Source organism: Nelumbo lutea, chromosome 7, assembly GCF_056320005.1.
Source record: "Nelumbo lutea isolate HS-2025 chromosome 7, American lotus-T2T, whole genome shotgun sequence".
NCBI classification, from domain to species: Eukaryota; Viridiplantae; Streptophyta; class Magnoliopsida; order Proteales; family Nelumbonaceae; genus Nelumbo; species Nelumbo lutea.
The window spans coordinates 7,631,058-7,653,877 of NC_142690.1; the positions used below are offsets into that span (position 1 = coordinate 7,631,058).

Consider the following 22,820-nt stretch of genomic DNA (forward strand, 5'->3'; position numbering starts at 1 on the left):
TCTAACATTACAACAATACAACTACAATTAAACTAATAAATTTCCTTATCCGAACTCAACTCAAACCGCAGGCATCACCCCGGCCAAGGCCAACTCAACTCAATCAGGATTTACCAATGTTTGATTCAATTTCAATCCAAGTGTAATGCTGCATTTGGCCTCTGCTCCCACTTTCCTTCCACTTTCAAGTCTTTAACCTCGACTCATTCAGCCTGAGAATTTCCTATGCGGCCAATGAAAACCGCAAAAAATCTTTATAAAGAATGTAAATATTATAGGTCTTGTGATCTTTGGGAAAACAATCCAACCCTTCTGACCTAGTGAGTGAGGGATCAAAAACTCCCGCTTTCCCACTTCATATTGGAATCAAAATGAGCGAAAACTACGCAATTTGAGCAAGTGGGTGAAGCTGAGAAAGAGACCCCTAAAATGTCATAAGCAAAATCTATGCAAGGAAGATCGATTGTAGTTCTTGTGCTGAGATTGAAGAAGAAAATTGAACTCATGCCTCGAGACATTTAACAACCACCAGTAGTCAGAGTTTAGATTTTAGGATTATTTAACGTTTGTCCTCCAACATAGTAGGAGGCAAGTATTGGCGGTTTTTTGTAAGCCATGTGGTCGAGGTTTCTAATTAGTTTCATATCTCAACTAGGAAAATACAATTCACACTCCCAACTCTAATTTATTCAACTATTTTTCTATTGTTCGATTAGATTCTGGTCCCAAGCACGAAAGACACCCCCCCCCCCACTCAATTCCAATTAAAGTCTAGAACAGTGTAAAATTAGACTTGTGATTCTGAACTATACAAGGAAATACCAGTATCCCCTTTCTACTTGAGAAAACAAGTAACATGGCTTCCGAAAGAAAACAAGTAACACACTGACATGTGACACTGTAGGAAGGTTGTTTGTTTGGGGGGACTGAGGAGTAAAATGGAAACTAAAGTGTAATGGTCTCAGAGTCCGGTTTCCTACCCACACCTACCCATATAACATCTCAGCCACATATGGGAATATCTCATTCTCTTACATGTTATTATGTATGGAGAGATATTTCCAATGCACAGAGATAGTGTTTTATGGATAGACATGGATAGAGTTCTTATGGGTAAGAGATCTGGAATCCTTCAACATTATATGAGAGAGAATGTAAAAATAAAGCGGTGCAAATTTAGAATCAACAAATAGAGTGGAGAAAACACAGTTTATATCATCCACACCAATGTAATGCCTTAGAAGTCATTATGCTTGGTTTTTCATGTGATGTAGGAAACTAAATTAGGTTTGACTAGTTATAGTTGTAAACAGGTCAATACCAAGGAGATAATCTCACCAGTTAACAGGTCAGTAGTAAGAAATTAATTCATGACTTGTGGATGAAGTGCCCCCACTCTCCCACAAGGTCCCTATCTCTTGATATTTCCAAACACGTTGGATACAAGTCATTAATAACCTATTACTTTTAATCAGATTTTCTACTTATAAGAATCCTACCCACATATCACTATATCCGTACGTTGAGAACATTCTTTTCTTTTCTTTTTTGTAAAGTATTGATAGGACATCTGGATTGCTTAGAAATTTTTCCAGCACCATAGTCATTATTCCATGCATCATGGACTTGTTACCAACATGGCCCCCAAAACAGCCATGGGCTTCATGTTGGAAATAAGTACAATGTCTGCACCTTGACCGTATTCCATGAATTAGGGTGTGTTCCTCGCAAAACGATCCTCACATCAATTACATCCCACTGTGTATTGAAAATATCTCCCTATGAATAAGACGTACAAATACAAAGATATTCTCAACATACGGTCAGGACATGCTTTGAGGCCGGTGTGAGGAGCAGATTTTTTCAACACTAAATGGGGGGCTTACGAAACAAAGAATAAGATTTAATATATAGATAACCTCAACGAAACAAATGGGTTTCTTTAATTAAATTCGATAAGGAGTACAACGAACATATATACCCCCTTGATAAACATCAATCTGAGGGCATCAAATGGTAATACCCTCATGTACAAATAAAAGAATATGGCCTGCATGCTGCTCTCTTAAAGCTACAAATCTTGCTTATCACAGGGATAGCGGCAGCAGCTTAATTAAACCCCCACTCCACCCCAAAAAATAATAAAAACTGAACAGAAAAGACAAAAAAGCGAAGAAAATTAAGAAAACTTCCCAGACTTGGTATTACCAAGTCATGATAAATAGGAAAATGACAGCTACTAACTTCATTACCAGCAAAAATCAAATGCTAGATGGAGCCCCTCAAGACTTCAGTGTTACCAAATTTCTCAACAGACAGCAGGATAGCAAAGGCATGATGGATAAAATCCAGCAGTCACTACTTGGTTTGATTTAGAACAAATCAACCTTCTTCTTCTGCATGTCCTGCTTCCACTTTGGTTGCTGGTAGAATGCTTCTTTGGTCATCCCCAGTATAGTCTCGAACTCCTCATCAGACAGGTAAGCCTGATAAAATTGAGCATATATTAGCAATTAAATTGATCAAATAAAATAGGTTCGCTATTTTGTCTTTGACATTCCATAGGATTAGTTAAAGCAAAGAAAAATAAAGCAGTCCTATTTCAAGAACATATCTGTTTCTTCTATAAAAGTAGATAACTTCTCAACTATTGAATATCAAAAAGATACAAGGTAATCATACAAACCTCTCTTTTCTTGAAATCAATTCCACTAACTGGGTTTTCTGACTTGGTGTTCAATTGATCGTATGTGTATACACCTTCAACTATATTGTCTTGCTGTTCTGACTCTTCTTTCACCTCTGAGTCCTCTTCATTGGTTTGAACATCTTCAGTATCCTCCGTCTCAGGAGCAAGTTCACTCTTCGTGGCAGCCGCAACTGATATAGAATAATGTTAATTAATATCATTCTAATCTAGGGAAATAGACAGTACATTCACAAAAATGAGACCCGATTTGACATACCAAGAAGAGTCGATGATTAGCTTCAAATCATGGTTGATTATAATTTTGAACTTGCAAGGTTTTCTCCAACATAAAGCAAAAGTTGACCGCCTTGCCTAATAAGGCAACAAACATGTATGCAAAAACAGGCATGATATAAAGGCGCCCCTACAAAATGCCTTGTAGCCTACTGTTTTTTTGGGTAATAAAAATCCCGGGGGATGGGGGTTGTCACTTTCCTAGTTTTCTTTCTGCTTGTTCCATGGATTTTTTCTTGGCAACCTTAAGACTACAAGTTCATCAATTCAACCTAACCAAAAATAAATAAATAAATAAAAGTTTGTATTGGACATGCTGAGCCAAACCAGATGGTCTAGTTGACCCCAACCTAAGTGGCACACTTCTATAAAGGGCACTATTGCATGGACACCCAACCTTTACAGGGAGGAAACTCACAAGTTGGCATCTGTTTTCAAGTCTGGCTCATGTCTGACTCTCCAAAATAGATGCTGGACTCAGCTACAGTACGATTCAAGGGGACTTGCCAAAATGCCCTCTGTGTTGACTCTCCAAAATTGAGATTGGCTTCCATCAGGGCAAGCCCGTGCCCACACCCTTCCAACCGCCTTTTGCGCATTGGAAATATCTCCCCATGAAATAAAGCACATAAGCATAAGCAGGGAGATATTCTCAATGCAAGGCTGTAAAGGCTGCTTGAATGGGCTTTGCCCTGACTGAAACTGAACTCTCCAAAATTACGAATTCTCACTCCAAATGCCTCTACGTAACACTGGTCCAACAATTTAACAAATGCCTCTAGGTAACACTTGTCCAACAATTTAACTGTCCAATAGGGAACTTTAATATTTGTGTTTTTTCCCAAATTAAACATAATTTATGACCATTTTTCATTAAACCTTTCCAATTAACATTGAATGAGGAAAATAACGAAAAAGAAACTAATGCGACCAGGTGGAAAATAGGAAACTGCTAATTTAATTGTCAATTGTAAATTGTAATTTAAAATCTTAAGTGTGCTTATATATTTCTATGAAAGTATAATTTTAAGAATAATATTAAAAATCATAATATGTAATTATGTGTGCATGTGTATTAGAAAAAGTGATCTGTTACAAGTTGAAAAAAGGGCTATAAGAGGTTTTTTTTTTTGAACAAGGGGGCTAAGAACTAGGGGCATACCGAAAAGGACTTGGGTACAAGTAATAGGAAATGATTTGAGTGATGATAATTTAACCATAGATATGGCACTGAACAGCCAAGTGGCAAAACAAGATTCAGGTAGCCAATCCCATATAGTTGGAAGGCTTAGATGATGGATATGTATGTAAGTATGTATGAATGAATGAATGATAACGCATTATTTATACAACACATGTCCACTAATCCTACTTTTTTGGGTTCACTGAATCAGATTCCTGGTTACTGCATGCGGAAGTCTTTAATAGATAATATGTAATCAAGCATAAAAAAAAAAAAAGAAGCTGTTTCCCGTACCAGTAGGACTCCTGGTGGGTGTATTTGCAGAAGTGGCATCGGATGGCCGCTGCTTCTGTTCAAAAGTAAGTTGATTTGAAAGAGCTGCTACAGCAGCAGCTCTCTGTGATCCTTCACCCTTGGTAGATACCCTGGCAACTGATTTTGTTCCACTGGATGGATTAAATGCAGAATTTAAGGCAGCTAAAGCTGAAGCCCGTTGAGTTGGCCCTTGATTTGATGATCCAGACTTATCCTGGCTCCACAATAGAGAGAGAGAGAGATCACAACCAAAACTTGTCATTCATTAAAAGGAACCTTACCTGGTAACAAGGCAAAATTCATCCTAATCTTGAAATGAAATGTTCAGTAGGGTTTCTTATTAAAACAGAACCAATCAATCTGTATTCCTTCATACAATATAAACTCCACAGTAACTTGTTAAATAACACTTCTTTTAAACATCAAGTTGTGTTGAGTTCAGTACCCTAGAAGAGTAATAAACAACAACTTACAAAATCCTTGATGTAACAGTGATTAAGGGTGCAACTTGAGAGGGCCCTAAGCCTGGACGGACCCAACCTGAAATTTTAAATGGCCTAATCTTGGATTTTGGGTCCTTGGGCTGGGCCTTGGCCTAGCACCTAAGTAACCCAAGCCTGGACCGAGCCTAACCTGACCCTAGCTCAGCTACATAATGCATACACATACCAGATACATACATACTAATATACATGAAAAAATGCATGCATACATACATAATGTACATATATACACACACAAGCATAGATACATAAATTATTCCTATCTAATGGTTAAGGTAGTCTTAGGACCATTTTAAACACACTGGACCCAATAGTCCTGATCAAGCTTGAGTGTCAAACCTCAAGTTGGCCCAGGCCTGAGCCCAACCCAAGTATGTCAAATTTTAGTTCGGGCTGAGCCTGGGTTGGATAGATGGCATTTGACCTCAGGATCTGATCTTAGCCCAACTGTTAGGGTTGGGCCTATGTTGACCTTAAACCCATCCCAGCCCGCCCACGTTGCATCCCCAAGAGTTATCAATGAACTCGAAGAACTCACAAAGCAATAATGCAATAACTATTGGAATGTAGACAGTTCCAATTGAGTAAAAAAAAAAGTGCCAACCCCTTTTTCATTCAGTTATCTTTGGCTGGGTAATCTTTAAACCTGAGTTCCCGATGTATATATGACTATAACCTGAACTGAATTTTGTACTCCCAATTTGATTATTATGATAAGGGTATTCAACCCTTGAATCTCAAATCCCCAAGACATTTTTATATCCTTGATATGAGCTAAAATTCCCTCAAACTCATTACTCTAGAACTTCTTTTCAACTCTTTCAGTTGTAATATCTTTTGTTGCAACACATATCTCATACTTTACCGTGAAGAACAGTATAATCAATGAGGCATGAAAGAAATCTACTGTTTCAAAACAGAAACCTTCAGAAAGCCTCTTATCCACCGGGGAAAAAACTGAGCCCTTCAATGGCATAGTGATATGATGAAACTTGAGTAAAGCTATCACTGTTGGCTGACTAAATTCCAAATGCAACTCGAAAGCAAAGCAATCATTTTATTGTATATGAACAGTAAAGTAATATAAAGCGAGGGCATCCGTTAAACATAAGAAAGTGAAACACCTAAGGGCATCATATAATCCCAATGTTTGTAGTCCACCGATCCTCAAGCATATTTCACTTCAACTGGATGGTCTGAATTTCCTACTATAAAACTAAGACAATTTGTGTAATTTCATCCGTGTAATGGAATTAAATAACCAGATCAAGCATTCACCTCTGAAACATGTGCTGCACCAAACAGGAACAAGACCTTCTTTTCAAACGAATTTCCATGAACCTGCAATTTCATAGAGGAAAACATCTTTGATGTGGAACATATGCTTAAAAGAAGCAATAGATAATTTGTATCAGAACCTAACACTGGATTATAGAGATTAATATAAATAAATCACTTCTCATGGCATTGTTTCTGATTGACATAATCTCAGTGAAATGAAGGGGACTGGACCATTTTTATACATTTTGAACCTATTAAGTAATTACAATACAAATATGCAAGTTGTGAAAATTGTTTTTTTCCATATTCATTAAACATTATACAGTCTTAATTGGTTTTATGGTTATGCCACTGAAGGGTTTGGAGATTTTGAGAGGAATCGCTCACAATATGGTGAAGATTCTAGTGGATTTTGAGTAAGATGCATGAAGCACAAAAAAAATAAAAATTAAATAAAAACATAATAAATAGAGGTTGTTCAAAGAAATAATGCAGCGCTGGCAACTTTGATGGGGAAGATTCATAACTATAAAAGGTTAATATTAACCCGCTGAATTTAATATTTTGTTCCTGTAGCATTATTTAAATTTTCATCAAGGTAAACCCCATGCAATGATTAATATGATTCCTATTTTAGCGTTTTCTTTAACTATTGCTACAACAGCACAAATTTCTATATTATTTCAAGCGAAAAAGTTATAAGATGTTAAAATAAAATAAAAAAAATTACAGGCTAAACCAAATTAAAGTTCCATAGTTGCAGCACATACAATAGCTTTTGAGGAATCCCATGAAAAATATGTTGTGAAGAAGCATGGTTCATTTCCTTCCAGGACCTTGTAAAGCGGTACCTCTAGAGACAAACCTTCCAATTTTGCTGCCAGTTCTACATATTTCTGAAAAATACTGCACTGCATGAGGTAAAAGAAGAGAAACTAGATAATCCAGGAAAATAGTCCTGAAAGCATTAATACCTCGCCAATTTCAAAAGCCTTTTGTTTTTCTTTGCTGTCCACACACTGGCCGACCCAAATAAATACTTCAGCATGTGTGTCAAGTATCATAATGTCCTCGGGCAGTAGATCATCTTGAGAGAAATTGTAAACTTCTGATACCTACAAAGTAGAAACAGTTACAGTTAATAGAAAACCTAAGATACCTAATAAAAATACAAGAAAGTTTCACTGAAATTTGAAGCCGTGGGCACACCTCAAACTTTTCTGGCAAAGCAGCATGGTGGTACGAGTATTGAAAGGGGAAAAACAAGTACAAAAGAATGATCAGCTTTATCCAGCAGTTATACCGAAAGTTAACTAAGGGTATTAAAAGAAAAATGTTTATAGACAACAAAATATTTTGGACTAACAAGATGAAGATTAAGCACCAACCATTAAGGAATGAGAAAGTATACAAGTGAGGATCCCTAAAAGTTTCTTGTGTTTCTTTATTGCTTGTGTAACTTTGCTTCCCACCTAATGGAGACCAGAATGTCGAACTCTCAGTTCCTTCCTTGGCATGTTTCAAAGTAACTCCTGGCTGAATCATTAAGAAATTACGTCAGAATTGATTATCCAAATCATAATATGATAAGAGAGGATGTTTTTAATATTACGAAATTCATTGCAATATTACTAAGACTAAATAAACAAATCAATTGGCATTCTTTGACAAACGAAAAATTAAACACATCTTTTGGGTTTCCAATAAATCTTTTTTTATCATTCACTGATCCATGATAATTTTATCAATATCTTTATATTTCCTTTGGGAGTACAATTGATTCATCTTGATCAAGTCCCCTCTTTACATGTGTATTCCTTTTAATATTACATTTTTTAATTTTATGTTGTATTTTATTTTACATTACAACCTTTCCTACCTAAATATTGATTTTTATGCTTCTTTCCTGTCTTTTTTTTCAATATAAATTCATTTATAAAATTTTTAAATAAATAGTTTGCATCCATATTCAACTTCTTTATTGGAACTAATGACTTGAAGTGAGATTGTGAGATAAAAAAATAGTTTGAAATTTTTGTTTTATTTTTATTATTAATAATTTATATTTTATTTTCTTGAGTTAAAGAAAGAACTAACTGTGATTTTTAGTTTGTAGACTTATGGGTCCCATTGTCACATGTCATGGGTGAACATCTGAATGGAGAAGTTATTTTTACATGTGATACATTGAGACATAGAGTAGCATACTGGTGTTACCATATTTATTAAGTTAGAGAAAATCAAAGAGATTTTTTTGGGGCTAAGAGAGGTATTATGAGGGATTTTTGAGTGTGCGCAAACAAATACTCAAGTATTCTTGAACTTTGGAGAATATGATAGATTAATATTTTAATGTTTTAGTTTCTTTTTTAAATTTTGAGGTTTTATAGATGAGGTGTATGCTGCTAAAGATACAAGGTGGGTGAGGCAAGGGGATTTAACTCTCCCTTGCCTCAAGGCATAGGCCTTGCTGCCTTTTAAAATGTGGATCAATGGTACAAAGATTCCACCTCTCACTCATTATTTCCACTCGCTTATCTCAGCCCCTGCGACCTTTTTTGAGCTATCACTCTCTTCAACAGGATTCCTTAACCACTGAGAAATAAACCTTTACCTCCCCATTGTCATTCATAAAGACAAGCTAGTTTTCCTGCTAATTACCACCATTTTCTTCAGAGTTTCCAGATTCCAAATCCACTCTAGTATCATGTTTGATGGGTTCCACCCTAACTCCTCACCTTTGTAAAGATCACTAATAGAACAATATAATATAGTTAAAAAAATATTCTATGTCATCCAGTTTAAATTATCAATTGAAATAAATTAAAAGGAAAAAACTATAAATTATAAAATACAAGTAGTCTTTCCAATTTATCTTATTGGCTTTTAGAATGATAAGATTTACAAATTAATACAAGTAAAAGTCAAAAAGAATACCTCCCTCCTTACCCCCATAAACACACAAAAAAACTAAGAAAAGAAAAAAAAAATCTACCACATCAACCAAAAGTCAGTTTACAAGGACATCTTTCCTTAGCTAGACCTCTCTTAGAAATGATTGAACTTATTTTTCCTTACCACCTTACCAGTTACATTATCCGGTACTTCAAATTATTTGGCAAAGGCGAAAACACGGTTTTGAGTCTGAGGGAGGCCACTTTGTGCAAAGAATGCCAAATGTTAGGACCGCACCCTGTCTACCCCTCCCAAGACCCCAGATAGCTGGGACCAATATTGGGTAGTGGCCTTTTAGTTTCTATATGAATGCCATTACCATGACATAAGCAGGTGAAATAATTTTTGAGGTTTTAACTGTAGTGGTTCTTCAATATGTTCTTTCCTTTCCACCACTTTCCTAAGATAAACATAAGTAAGAGAAAAATAAAGAAGAATTTGAAAAAAAAAAATGAAATCTCAGATTTTTGAAGAGAAAGAACTATGGCAATGCTCCAGTTAAAACATAAGATATAAAATAACAAAAGGTAGATGTAAAGGAGTAGCTAGAATCCACTGGGATGATGGTTGAAATTAGTAAAAACTGAGAGATTTGTGGGTCACAGGGGAAGCAATGGAATGCCCATCACGGTTAAAAGCCGTTTGGTGTGAACTTGTAGTATCTGGAGAGTGGTGGTTTGTGGTATTCTGGGTTTTGGCATCTGTGGTTTTTTATCAGAGAAAACGAATCAGAAATTTATTGTTATAACTTACTAGTGAGAGAAACCCCAAATATTCCAAAGCTTTCAGATTTTATTGGCATATGTTGGTTTTTCTTCTCCTTCTATACTGTTCTTTATCTTTATGTATCTACTAAGAAGAAAAAAGATGATGAACGTGCAATCTGTTTTGCACCTCCCCCCCAACCCAGATTTTGAATAGAAAAAATAAAAATAAAGGACAAACTGAACTACATACCTTTAAAAAGTCCGCAATTTTTGCAGTTAATTGTTGTTGCTCTAAAGTACTTTGATGTCCTTGCCAGATAAAATTTGAAGACCCAGATTGCAAAAAGAAACAGTCATTAGAGTTCAAAGATGTTGCCACCTGAATGAGAAAAGAAAATACATTAACAAATGACAAAATAAATCTGATTTTTTTAGTACTGATGCAGGAGATGTAACAGAAACAAAAAGTCAAAAATAGACTAGAAATGCACAAAAATATGATACTAGTGAATAAATTATAAAAAGAAATCCCCTGTCTTCTCATTTCAGCATGAATTCCATGTCTGATGCACTTGCCAAGGAGTGAATATGGAACAATTGTTTTGGGGCTCATGCAGATGCATATAGAATGAGTAAAGTGAACATGGGTAGTAATTTTAACAGCCTACTTCTAAATGGTAAAAGGATGTCTGAGCATGCTGTGCATGCAAGTGTGTGTGTGTGTGTGTGTGTGTGTGTGTGTGTGTGTGTGTGTGTAGAAGAGGCTAAAGGGGGTAGAAGGGCTCAGGGTGGACCAAAAAGAGAATCGGTGAAAGTAGTAAGAAATGATTTAAGAACCTATAATTTAACAATGTATATGGCATAAGCAGAACAGAATGGCAAAGCAGGATTCATGTAGCCAACCCCATGTAATTGGGGTAAGGCTTGGAACCATCATCATCACCCAAGCCTTACCCCAACAAAATCCCTTGTTAAGTTGATAGCTTTTTTTTTTTTAATTTTATAGTTTTTCTTTATTGTAAAGACAATAAAACAGAGTCGGATTAAAACTAAACATGACCCAAAATCCATCAGGATCCAAATACAATCCTATGCCCCTAGATCTGATTGTATTTGGATTCTTCCGGTAGTCGGATTGGATTCATATGTGGCTGGATCTGATCCGATTATAACCCTAATTAATCGTAGTCTTACAAGATACGATCATATGAGCAAACTCCAATTTAAAATATCATAATGGAAGTAGTAAAATAATGAGAACATACCGCATCAACTTGCACTGCTTTATTATTATGCACAGATGTTGCAGAAATACGAATAAGTGCAACACTATCAACAGTGTAAGTCTCATCATTTAGACCTTTGTCTTCTATAAACTGCTTGTAACCAGAACTTAGTCCACCCTGGATTAAAACATAGCAATTCCCATTAAATAAGCATCTAACTTATAACAGTCCAATTTCTGAGTAAACATATTACTTGTACAGAGTCGGTCCTTCAAGCTCAATATCTCATACCTTAAGGACAACCATAGGCTGAAAGATCGCAATGAACTGTGGAGGCTCTTTTCCCTGAAAAATGCGGCCCTGCAGGAAGTTTAATGGTAAATACCAAATTTAAGTCACCTACCCTACCTTTATTCAAATAGGGTAAAACATGCTACCTGAACAGGCCTTCCTTTTAATGAGTTAAACATTGTATTAGCCAACTGCATGGCCATCATCTGATCCTCCTGAGATTGAGTAATAGGATGACATAAAAGTAAGGTTAAAGTCTAAAATATGAGATCAACTTACAGTTAGCAATTAGGATTGTGTGAAAGACAAGTAGAACTCAATCACAAGTATAGTTTTTGGCTACCGGACAGTCCAGAGATATGGTGGAAATATTATTCTAGCAGCAGCAAAAACAGTTACACATTGGATACATAGCAAGCAAAATGTATACTTGCAGGGAAAACTAGTCTTACAATTAGGAGGAAGGACTAGATTGTAGATAGATTGGATAACTAGTCAACAGAGAGTTTTAAGTACCAAAAGGATTGTGTAAGAACCACTTGAGCAGTGAAGTATGAACAGAATGGCACAACATAATGGGATTTTAGCCTCTACCAGAATGAAGGGATGGGTGGATTTTTTCTTTTTCGGGTGGGGTGGGTGTAGGGGGACCAATCATGTAGAAACATTTGTGGTCCTTGAAATGAAAAATATATACCAAATTTAGTGTTATACATCAATGTACCTGAACAAAACCAGTGCAACCATCTAAAGAAAAACCTTTGGAGACAAAAATTTAGATGCTCAACTCAACAAAGCCTTGTCCCAACTAGATAGGTGGGTTAGAGAGACCTTGTTCTGGCATTCCACTCTATCCAGGGCCATAACTTTTTGGAAGATACATGCATATAAAAGAAATTAATTCTTGCAGCTTATGAATTGAGAAAAGCAAGGTTTCTTATTCTACATTTAACTCCATCCAAATTGATGCATCATTCATTAGATAAGAAGACAAAAAAGGGGGTCAATGGGGTAATTAGAATCAAAATGCAGTACATAGGATTGCCTCCCAAGGAATACAAAAGTAACTTTTTCATAAGAAAGATATAGGCCTTGACACTTGACGTGCCCCATGAGGAGGGCACAAAAATAAATTGTCATGTAGCATGTCCAGAATAACTTAAATTACCTGGATACTGTCCTTCCCCACCCAACAGGACAAGTAGTACTCTTCCTTCTTATCACCTGAATGATATGTATAGAGAATAATATAGCAATCTCCACAGTAAAATTTACCAATCTCCTCTTGAGGAACAGGTGTCTTGGCACTGCCATCAATGCGCCATACCTGAAAAAACTAGTGGACTTCACACTTCATCTCTTTCAATAATATATTTTCATTCGTAATCCTGTAAAGATCATGTCATTTTCAGAAAGACAGTAACAAGACAATGGGGATAGTCAGACCTCAATTTTTCCACCACTTTCAAGTAAAGGTGGGACTTCTTCATGAACAGGGGCATTTTTTGTTATTCCCTTGACATTAACACCTTGTTGCTTCAGCATTGCTAACAGATGAAAATAATTTAACAATTAAATTATCATCTCAGGAAAAAATGTACTTGCAAAATGTAGAAGTGATAGTACCTGCTACTCTTGATCTTCCATCTTCAGCACCAGAAGTACCTGATCCACTTGGCCATGACTCGAAATTTGACTTGAAAAAATGTGTCTCATACCCTTGAACAACCCTGGTTATGTGCGTTGATTTTGGTCTGTTTTGGCTGCTAATAAATTCCTGACAGCAGAGAGTATATATAAGAATGTCTGATGCTATGATTATCATGAAGGAATGGAAATAAGTGCTCTACCTCAGCAGCTTGGTTAGCAGATTTTCTCTCCTCCATTTGTGTGGCACGGCCAACCCAGACAAAAACCTCAGCACCACAATCCAGTAAATAGCATTGGTTGTTCTCCAACATTGATTTTGAAAGTGCACCATCCACTGGCGTCACCTGACCGTTAGTAATGCTACAGTAACCAGAAATTTCATGTTAGTATCATATGTTGACTAGTTACACACTTCATGGGGCACATAAATTCAGGATACTATCATTATTAGAACTATAGAAGATAAACTACCAGCAAGGTTCTTTTTTAGAAATACCTGTAAAGTTTTCCAGGAGTAGTCTCCAGAATAGCATCATCTTCTGTTGCAGCCTTTCTCCCAATTGGTGCAAAACCACCAAAAATGACCCAGAATTCACCTGAAGCTGACTCAGCTACTAGTTTTCCATCATCTAGCATAAAAAACACTATTTAGATATTTAAAGAGAACTACGTATGCATGCAGATATAGGTACAAAATTTAAACATAAAATATTAAAATATTCAGAAAATAAATTATGTGAGAAAACAAAACATCAAAATTATAGGTGGCCTTACCAATAATTGCAACGTCACACTTTCCTTCATGATACGTGTCCTTGAAATACTGAATTACTTCTAAAGCCTTTGCTCTTTCTTGAATATTGGAGTTTGCACCATTAAACTGATAAATCTTGTTCTCCGTATCAAGGATAAACACATCATCATGATTCAGTGACGAGCGAGCAAAGGGAACCTGCGTGACATGAAATAATATCACGTTTTCCCTTCATCCCAGATTAAAAAAAATAAGTGCCTCAGGTTCAAGTTGAGAATATCTGAAACCTGCTTCAATTTGACAACTCGTTTTCCTCGGCAAACATAGAGTCTAGTTTCAAACGTTTCTTCTTCAGGTTTCTTAAATCCAGAAGCAACACCACCCTCCAAAGGAATAATGCATGGTTTAAAGTATGACAAGAACTTGTCTGACTCATACCCTTGGAGTTCTCTATGCTGAATTGCACGCCCTCCAAGGGCTGTATCAAGTTCAACTGTCTTGATTGCTGCAGTTCCAGCTTCATCCTATCACAATTTCGGAAATTACAGCTTCGAGTTAGAACAGATTGTTTTCAGTAACTGTTAAATGTTATTGATGAGAATAAAAATAATATATAGATAATTACAAGTGACAATGTATTAGGTAGGTAATAGCCCTTATCAGGGACATTGTAGGAAAAAAACTAATAAAAGCAGAATAATAGCAATTCTAGAAGACCACCTGACTCGTGTCTTTCCCAATCCAAAAATGAATGTCATATAGATGAGAGCCTCCCTTTCCAGCGGTTGTCTGCAGCATATTTGCTAGATGAGTTCATAAAAAGCCTAAAAGAGAGTACACTTCGCACCATAACATTAGACTTACAGAAATTGGGTGCATAATTGCAAATGCATCTATAGAAAAAACAGTTCATCAAACACAGAAAAGAGCAGTATTATTCCAAAAATAAGAAGCAACACCAACTTAAAGAAATGTGTCAAAATCGGATACATATATAAGGAATGACCAGACCATACAGTTTACAGTACTGACAGTCAATAAGCTGCAAAAAAAGGTTTAGGTCAATTCCTGGACCCCTCCTCCCAATGGAACTTTTAAGCTAAACTTTGATGGAAGTAATGTTGGGAATCCAGGGCCTTCAGGCATTGGGGGAGTGATAAGGAATGAGGAAGGGAATCTAGTTTCTCTTTTCTCAGGTTCAATTGGAGTTGGTGACTCCCTTAGGGCTGAGATCCTAGCAGCCTTGGAAGGTGTACAAAGAGACAAGGAGATGAAAATTAACAAACTGATAATATAAGGGGATTCCAAACTGGTGGTGGATTGGTTGAAGGCAAAACAGAATGAACATGGACTATGGGCTTATAGTAATGAAAAGAAAATTTTCAAATGGCTGGCTCAGGGCATTGAAGTTAGAGTGTTCTGAATTAAAAGAAGTGTCAATTCCTTTGCTGATGGGTTAGCCAAACAAGGGGTGAAAAGGGCGGCTTTATTCTGGGCTCAGTTGTAATTTTCTGGATTTTTAGTATGTTTTTTGGATGAGCGAAGAGAGCTTACCACTCCCTAATGTACATTGTTTCTAATTAATGAAATTTTCTTGTTATTGATTAAAAAAAGGTTCAGGTCAATTCCTGAACCAATGTGCAGTTGACTTTTTAAGCATGAAGCACTTATTTTATATGCAAGAGTACTTAAAAAATATTTAAGAAAATTAACAGCACCTATTTTGCCGGTAACTGAGAATTCCATTATCTGAAAATAAGACATATAAAAAGTGCAAGGCCCTTTCTTCACTCCTTAAGTCACTCTATAAACCAGTAGCACAGTTTCTTTTTTATCAATAACGGAAATTGGATTGAACTAATGAAAAAGAGAAAGAAATCTTGTTTCCAAGAATATATAAGAGTATCATTACAGGAAACAGACCGAGGCTGCCTCACGAAACAAACTCTGTAAATGTAAACACACTTCGTGACAAATTAATCCTTGGGCCTGAGGCAGCAGCTGGGGGTAGAGACCACTTATTTTGAAGCAGCAGGTAGTAGAATGGTTACAGCCAATAGAAACCAATCGGTGGAGCTTTGGGAAGTTACCAGAGGCTCCCTAACTGGCCATCAGTGTAAATCTATTAGCCATAGTTATTGTATCAGATGCCCAAATAGCTGTTGCAGATGTTTTAGGAATGTGCATATATGTTTTTAATCAATTATTTTATAAATTGACCATATTATATAATTATGTGATGGGTACTTTCCATTTTATGTAATTCAACTTTTATTTGATGCATGAAATTTGAAGAGCTTTCTTAAATCAGATCTGTGTGAACAGAGCTGTAAATGCCTTTTCTTTGGGAGCTCTAACTTCATCCCAAGTCTCTACCACATATAAGATGATATTAAGAAAATACCATCTAGTATAAAGTGACATAGGACTCAGTGCTAAGAATTTAGATTGTCCAAGAACACTGAAGACAGAAGAAAGGAATAAAATACAGCACTTAAGTTGAAAACAGGAAAGAAAGAGGGGAAGGGGAAGAGGAGAAGAGGAGAAGAAAAAGAGAACCAAAACATATGATTGAAATTACCCGCAAGCATATAAACATAAATGACAGAAGGATAGGAGTAAAGGAACATGTCCAAATTTAAAAACAAATATAATAGACTGACTTAAAGTACCTGCAATATAATGTACGAATCCCCCATGTAGAATTTACCATATTCAGTTTTTGGCAAAGGAACTGGCTGAAAGTTCTCAATTCGCCAAATTTCAGTCCCACTGTACAATGTTAAGTAGAAAATCTAAGAAAGTTGCACTAATTCCTGTTCTCTCATACAAAGGTCCAAATGCAATTTAGTGAATACCAGAAAATTTTTCATTTTTTTAGGATCAGCAACCATGAATTGTAGCTTTACTAAGAAGGGTCATTACCCAATGTTGGTCCTAGCTATCTAGTGTATTTCTTTTTTCTTGAGGGCGGGAGGTGGAGTGGATATAGACCTAACCATTGACACTTTCTTACACAAAGTGGTCACTCTCAGACTGAAACACACAATCTCATGTTTGTCAAGCTGAGATTTTACCACTGCACCAAGCAATAATGGAATTTGAGAAAATCCAAGCATTCCAGTTAGTAGGAAGCAGGAGACAGAAAAATGCACTTGGCTGACTGTAGCTGAATACCAGAAAAAAACATTTATCATTTGAATTTTCATATAAAGGATACACTTTATGGCCCACTCCATGAAATGCAGGATCCACATTTTTTGTAGAGCTTGCCATTGTGCAGCAGTTTCTTTATCAATCTCTCTTATACAGGCTTCAGAGGATGCCTTCCAATTCCCAAATTTCTGGTGTCTAAAATTTTCAAAAAATAACAAACACAACACAAACATATATGAGATACTGAAGAACCAGAAAATGAAAGAAAAGAGAAAAAGAAAACATTGACATGACTATGAATTTCTTAAAAAAAGAATAAGCCTCAAACATATTTAGAAGTGGTATGACAGATCATAAGCAATAGTAGAGAAACTTTTTTTGTGGAAGCAATACTAGGGAGAAACCAACGACCATAGATCTACAAGTTATGCAATAATCAGTTATAAAATGAAAAAATGCATCCATGATATTCCTAATCCTCTGAAAAATCTAAGAAGATTACTCAAAAATCAATAACTCCGTTTAAAGACAATGCACAATTAGAATATCCATTAGTACATGAAAAACATATAGGCGCATCTAATATGCTCAATTACAATTCAGTATTAGTTCAGATGGATTCAGGAATACAATGTCCTGCAAAACATCAAGTAAATCCAACGAACACAAAACCATCAGAAAAATCCACTTCAACGATGTATCAATCAGTACAGTGCACGATAGAAACACCAAAGGAAAAAGCCTCCAATTTTTTCCACAATAAAAAAAAAAAAAAAAGACATTATGAATTATCAAGTAAAAATGACTAAAACAGTTAACATTAAATATTTTTGGACAACAAATTAAATTGACGTAACAAGAATCTAAGGTAAACCAGATCTTCATACAACTACTGCAGTTATCGAAAACAGCAAACTTATAAGCAATCAAAAAGAATCTCATTGATAAGAATGCAAACCGAACATACCGGCGATTTCTTATCTCTCCTTGCAGAGTAGAAGATGGCCGGAATGTGGTGAGAAGGGATGCAGAGCTGGCAAAAGCTTAACAAAAAACGAGTAATTGCACTCTGGTTCTCTCGTCTCTCTCTCTCTCTCTCTCTCTCTCTCTCTCTCTCTCTCTCTCTCTCTCTCTCTCTCTCTCTCTCTCTCTCTCTCTCTCTCTCTCTCTCTATCTATCTATCTATCTCTTACTTTTTAGCTTTCTTCAGATATTCAGATTTCAGAGAATTGTTCTTATACTTGAATTTTTCTTTAAATTTGTTAGATAAGAGACGGAAAAGGGATGAGTAGGAGAAGGGGAATGCGAGGGAATGAAGCAATAAAAGGAGAAGGAAGAGTGAGGAAATTAGGAACCTGAAGATCCGGTCATGGTGGCACCGGCAACGGTGGAAACTGGAAACCGATAAAGAAGATTCAAATATGGCTTCTTTTTTTCAAACAATTTCCTTGATTTTAGGCTTTGGCTCCTTTTTCTTTCGTATGTCGGGAATCTGGGATGAAACCGGAGAAATAGATATCTGCTACGACCGTTTGCGTAGCCTTGGGCTAAAGTCGTGAATCACAGCCCTCGATGTTTTGATGTGGCCCACCTTGAAATGGATTAGTGACGTAAGGTGGGCTCCAAAAATATATCCAAAGGCCATGATGTTTTAGGCCAACGCGTAGCGGATTTCACCATTCATCCCCGTACTTTTCGTGTTCTAACCAACGGAGCAACGGTTATGTGTCAGGTGCGTCGATTGACTTGGTACAAACGAGTCAACTCGGTGACTCGGTATCGTCATCATCACCATTATCAATTTATCATAATGTGGGGTCATCTAACATCTTCAGGTCTTGTTCTTCCATCTTCCATTTTCTATCGTTGGATTACAGATAGGAGGCCCAGCCTGGTTGAATCAAATTCTGATGACGAAAATGCACCTAATACATGATAGGGGCCTACCTTGGTTGAATCAAATTCTGATATGTTGTATATGGGTCCCACCCCATTCTGCAAGGGGGTCCCACTTCCTTATCAAGTAAGGCAAGTAGCCTGGTCAAGAGGACACCTTCTAACTTCCAAGACAAAAGAATGTGAAGCATTAATTAATTCCAAGTACTAATTTGTCCATCTTATTCATGTATAATGTCTAATTTGTATCAATTCATAACTACACCAGTGTGAATTTGTCCTAGACCACAGTGTTTCTTACTTGTATTTTGTATTTTTAAATTTATTAGTAAACGTGTATGTACATTTGCATGTCTCAGTATTATGGGCAGTTTCTAAACTTTTTTGAGTGGATAGTTTCTAAACGGAGTAAATGACATATACATCCTCTTTATGCCTATTGTATTTTTAGACAAAGAAGTAGAAAATATCCAATAAAAATTCCAAAAAGAATGGGCATTTGCTCTTTTACAAGCAGTATAGATATTTGCATTGTATATATTTGTATTTATAATCTTTCTAAACCAAGCCTTATATAATTCTTAGGCTGTGTTTGGGAAGGCTCAATCCGATAGTTTAAAAATTATCCAGGCTTATGGATAAATTTAAAGCATAACTTTGAGGTCATTAATTAATGGCATTTAAAAGGGAATTTAGAATTTTTAAAATGTGGCCCCCACCTTAAACCCAAAAAAAAATAGAAATCACAAGCTAATAAAAAGCTTCTGCTTAATTATCCACCAAAATAGCTTAAAATTGTCACCCAACTAGTGAATGACCCCGTACTAAGTACGGGGAAGTTAATCTATATATATGTACGGGTCTACATAAATTGACCCTTATATGTCAAACCTGCAAAATTATACGGGTCATTAAATTCAACTTGAAACATTTATTACTTTAATTTAACCATTATTATTATTAATTTATTTTAGTATTTAATTTAAATTTTTTGTTATTTAGTAATAATATTAACTAAATTTGTAATTATTTAAATATTTACTTAAAATTTTTTTCAACCGAGTATAATTATTATATAATAGATTTGTTAATTCACATTTTCCATTTTAGAATAACCATTAATGATTTGGCTTAACAATTTTAATGACTATTAATAAATATTGATTCTTATTTAAGGTTTAATTATGTATTTGGTAATTATTATGGGGCATGCTTTGAATAAACATTAATGATAAGTGATGATTGTTATTTTGTTTTTTATTATTTACTTAAATAAGTACTTGATGATTGTTATTATTATTAATTATTTCTATAAATAATTGGTTGTTATTATTATTAACTTAATTTAGTAGTTTTGAGTAAGTAATTATTTGATTTAATATGAATTATTTTATTTTTTTAATTATTTATAATAGACATTTAGGGTAGGCTCTTTATTTGATTTAAGAGACTTACCATGTTTTTTATCTAGACAATGACCCCATACTAAGGGGCAACTACAGTATCATTTAATTTGAAATTTACTATTTAACAATAAAAAATCAATGTCCTATTGAGCAAATCACCCCAAAAAAAGTATCAATAATTTTGAAATCACTAATCTATTTATAAAATAGTAAACTTAGATGGATGTTTACAACAATATCACCAATAGTGCTTAATATTTATGGACATATGAATGTATAAAAATCATATATGATATCCATTCGAAGAGGTAAAAAAGCAAAAAAAAAAATCATTCAAAGAGTTGTTAAGAAAAACAATCAATGCCAAACAACATTTCCAAATGCATCCATCCTCTAAAGTAAGAGATGAAAAATATACTATAATCAAATCATCATCATGTATGGCTATAATCAACTAATAATATAATTAGGACTTCGAAGCCCATCCAACAGAGGAAACATGAAAGAAAGGAGAATAATGGGACCATCCTAAGTATGGAAGTCACCTCCTAGTTAGGTGGCAACGCTTCTTTTGGTCAGTCATGGTTATGGATTTTAAGTCCAAGCTCCCCAGAATGCACATAGACTGGCTAGAATTTATCTTTAGGAAAAGATAGGAAAACCTATACATAATCTAATCGTATGTTTGAATCATGGGAATTGAGAGATAGAAATAGAAAATGCAGGTAGAAATTATAATTTTGGGCATGTTGATGTGTCAAATTCAAGTCAATTAGAATACTCATAGATTTTTAGTTCATTCATTTAGTGGTAATTTGAATATTTTTTATTCCATGTCTTTATTGAGTAATATAGATTAATAATATATTAATAATTATGAAATCAATATAATTATATTACTATTACTATTATTTACTAATAATATATTCTTATTATGTGTGTATTGATTTTGAAATCAGTAATATTAAATTATTACTATTATTATTATTATTATGAAGTAATTAATTTGTTATAATTACGATTTTTAATTAATTCCTAAAATAATAATTTCTTTTATAATTCTTTTAGTTTAACAATAATGAATAATTGAAAGTTTATAATTTAACTTCCACGAAATGAAATATTTATTGGAGAATAGTAACAGTATTAATTATAACTACTTATCATAATAATAATAATAATAATAATGTAAATAATTAACACCAATTATATATTTATAAAAAAAATAATATGAATTAATATAAATATAAAATTATTATATCCCAATAATTATCATTATTATAATTAAGGAATTAATTATAAGTAAGTAATTATAATCAGTAATAAATTTTTATCAGAAATCATTATTATTAGTAATAATTAATTATAATTATTGATGATAATAATACTACAATCATATTAATTAATATAAGTTAATTATAATTACTGATAATAATAATAATATAATTAATTATTTTATATAAATACAAATAATTAACATTCAATATTTATTTTCAAAATAACTAATATGAGTTTATATATATAATTATTATTTCTGAATTATTAACTACAATTATGAAAATCGTTATTAATTATCATTCCGAATTAATAATGAGAAATATTAACAGTAATTAGTTAATATCAGTAGTTATGTATTAGCAGTAATTTTTATAAGAAATTATTATCAGTAATTAGTTATTACTAGTGAGTTATTATAATTAATAATTAATAACTGAAATTAATTAACTAGAATTCATTAATTATTATTAGTACCCCTCTCTTTCGAAAAGTTGACTCATCATCATTGTCATTTTATGAATTTTGTAAAATATTAAATTATTATTAATATGAATATTATGAATTCTATTATAATTATTTTTCTACTTTTAAGATTTTTTTTAATTTATTACATAATTTTGTTATTTTAACTATTTAAAATTTTGTTATGTTAAATATTTTGTTATTTAAATATTTAAAAGTTTCCATTATTTGAATTTTATTTATTTTAATGTTATTACATAATATTAAATACTTTGTTATATTATTTAGCTACTTTTAATTTTTTTATTTAATATTTTTAGTTATTGAAATATTTAAATAATTTTTTATTTTTTAATGTTACTTTTTTTATTTGAATAACATTTAAATTGAATAATTCATAAAATTATAATTTATATTGTTACTACAAACTTTCATGATGAATTTTGTAAAAATATTGAATTATTAATAATATGAATATTATTAAATCTATTATTTTTTTGTTTTGAATAAATATTTTAAATTTAGTATATAATTTCTTTATAACATTTAAATAGTTCTGAATTTTTTTAAATTGAAACTTTCTTTAGATAGATAGATAAAAAGCGGGAGAGAAGATAAATAGGAATTAGAGATAGTTTAGGAGAGAATCACTCTACCAAATTAGAGATCATTTAAGAGATAAATAGGAGTTAGAGATAATTTAGGAGATAAATAGGAATTAGAGACAATTTAAGAGGAAGTGGGGGAAAGTGGTGCCACTTTGCTAAACATTAG

At 33.9% G+C, this 22,820-nt stretch overlaps 1 protein-coding gene across 1 annotated transcript; it reads right to left on the bottom strand.

Annotated features, from left to right (window-relative positions):
• Positions 1-1,909: 1,909 nt before the first annotated feature.
• Positions 1,910-18,485, bottom strand: VLN2 (villin 2). The gene is made up of 22 exons (XM_088953672.1): positions 17,972-18,485; positions 17,069-17,199; positions 16,521-16,620; positions 14,569-14,637; positions 14,136-14,372; positions 13,869-14,046; positions 13,591-13,723; positions 13,295-13,454; positions 13,071-13,221; positions 12,891-12,991; positions 12,613-12,771; positions 11,591-11,659; positions 11,445-11,513; positions 11,193-11,330; positions 10,178-10,306; positions 7,475-7,801; positions 7,240-7,380; positions 7,036-7,161; positions 6,263-6,325; positions 4,461-4,695; positions 2,687-2,880; positions 1,910-2,486 (listed from the first exon to the last, which is right to left on the bottom strand). Exons 2-22 carry the CDS (start codon positions 17,122-17,124, stop codon positions 2,373-2,375), a joined length of 2,949 nt encoding a protein of 982 aa, XP_088809798.1. The 5' UTR covers positions 17,125-17,199; positions 17,972-18,485; the 3' UTR covers positions 1,910-2,372.
• Positions 18,486-22,820: the final 4,335 nt, after the last annotated feature.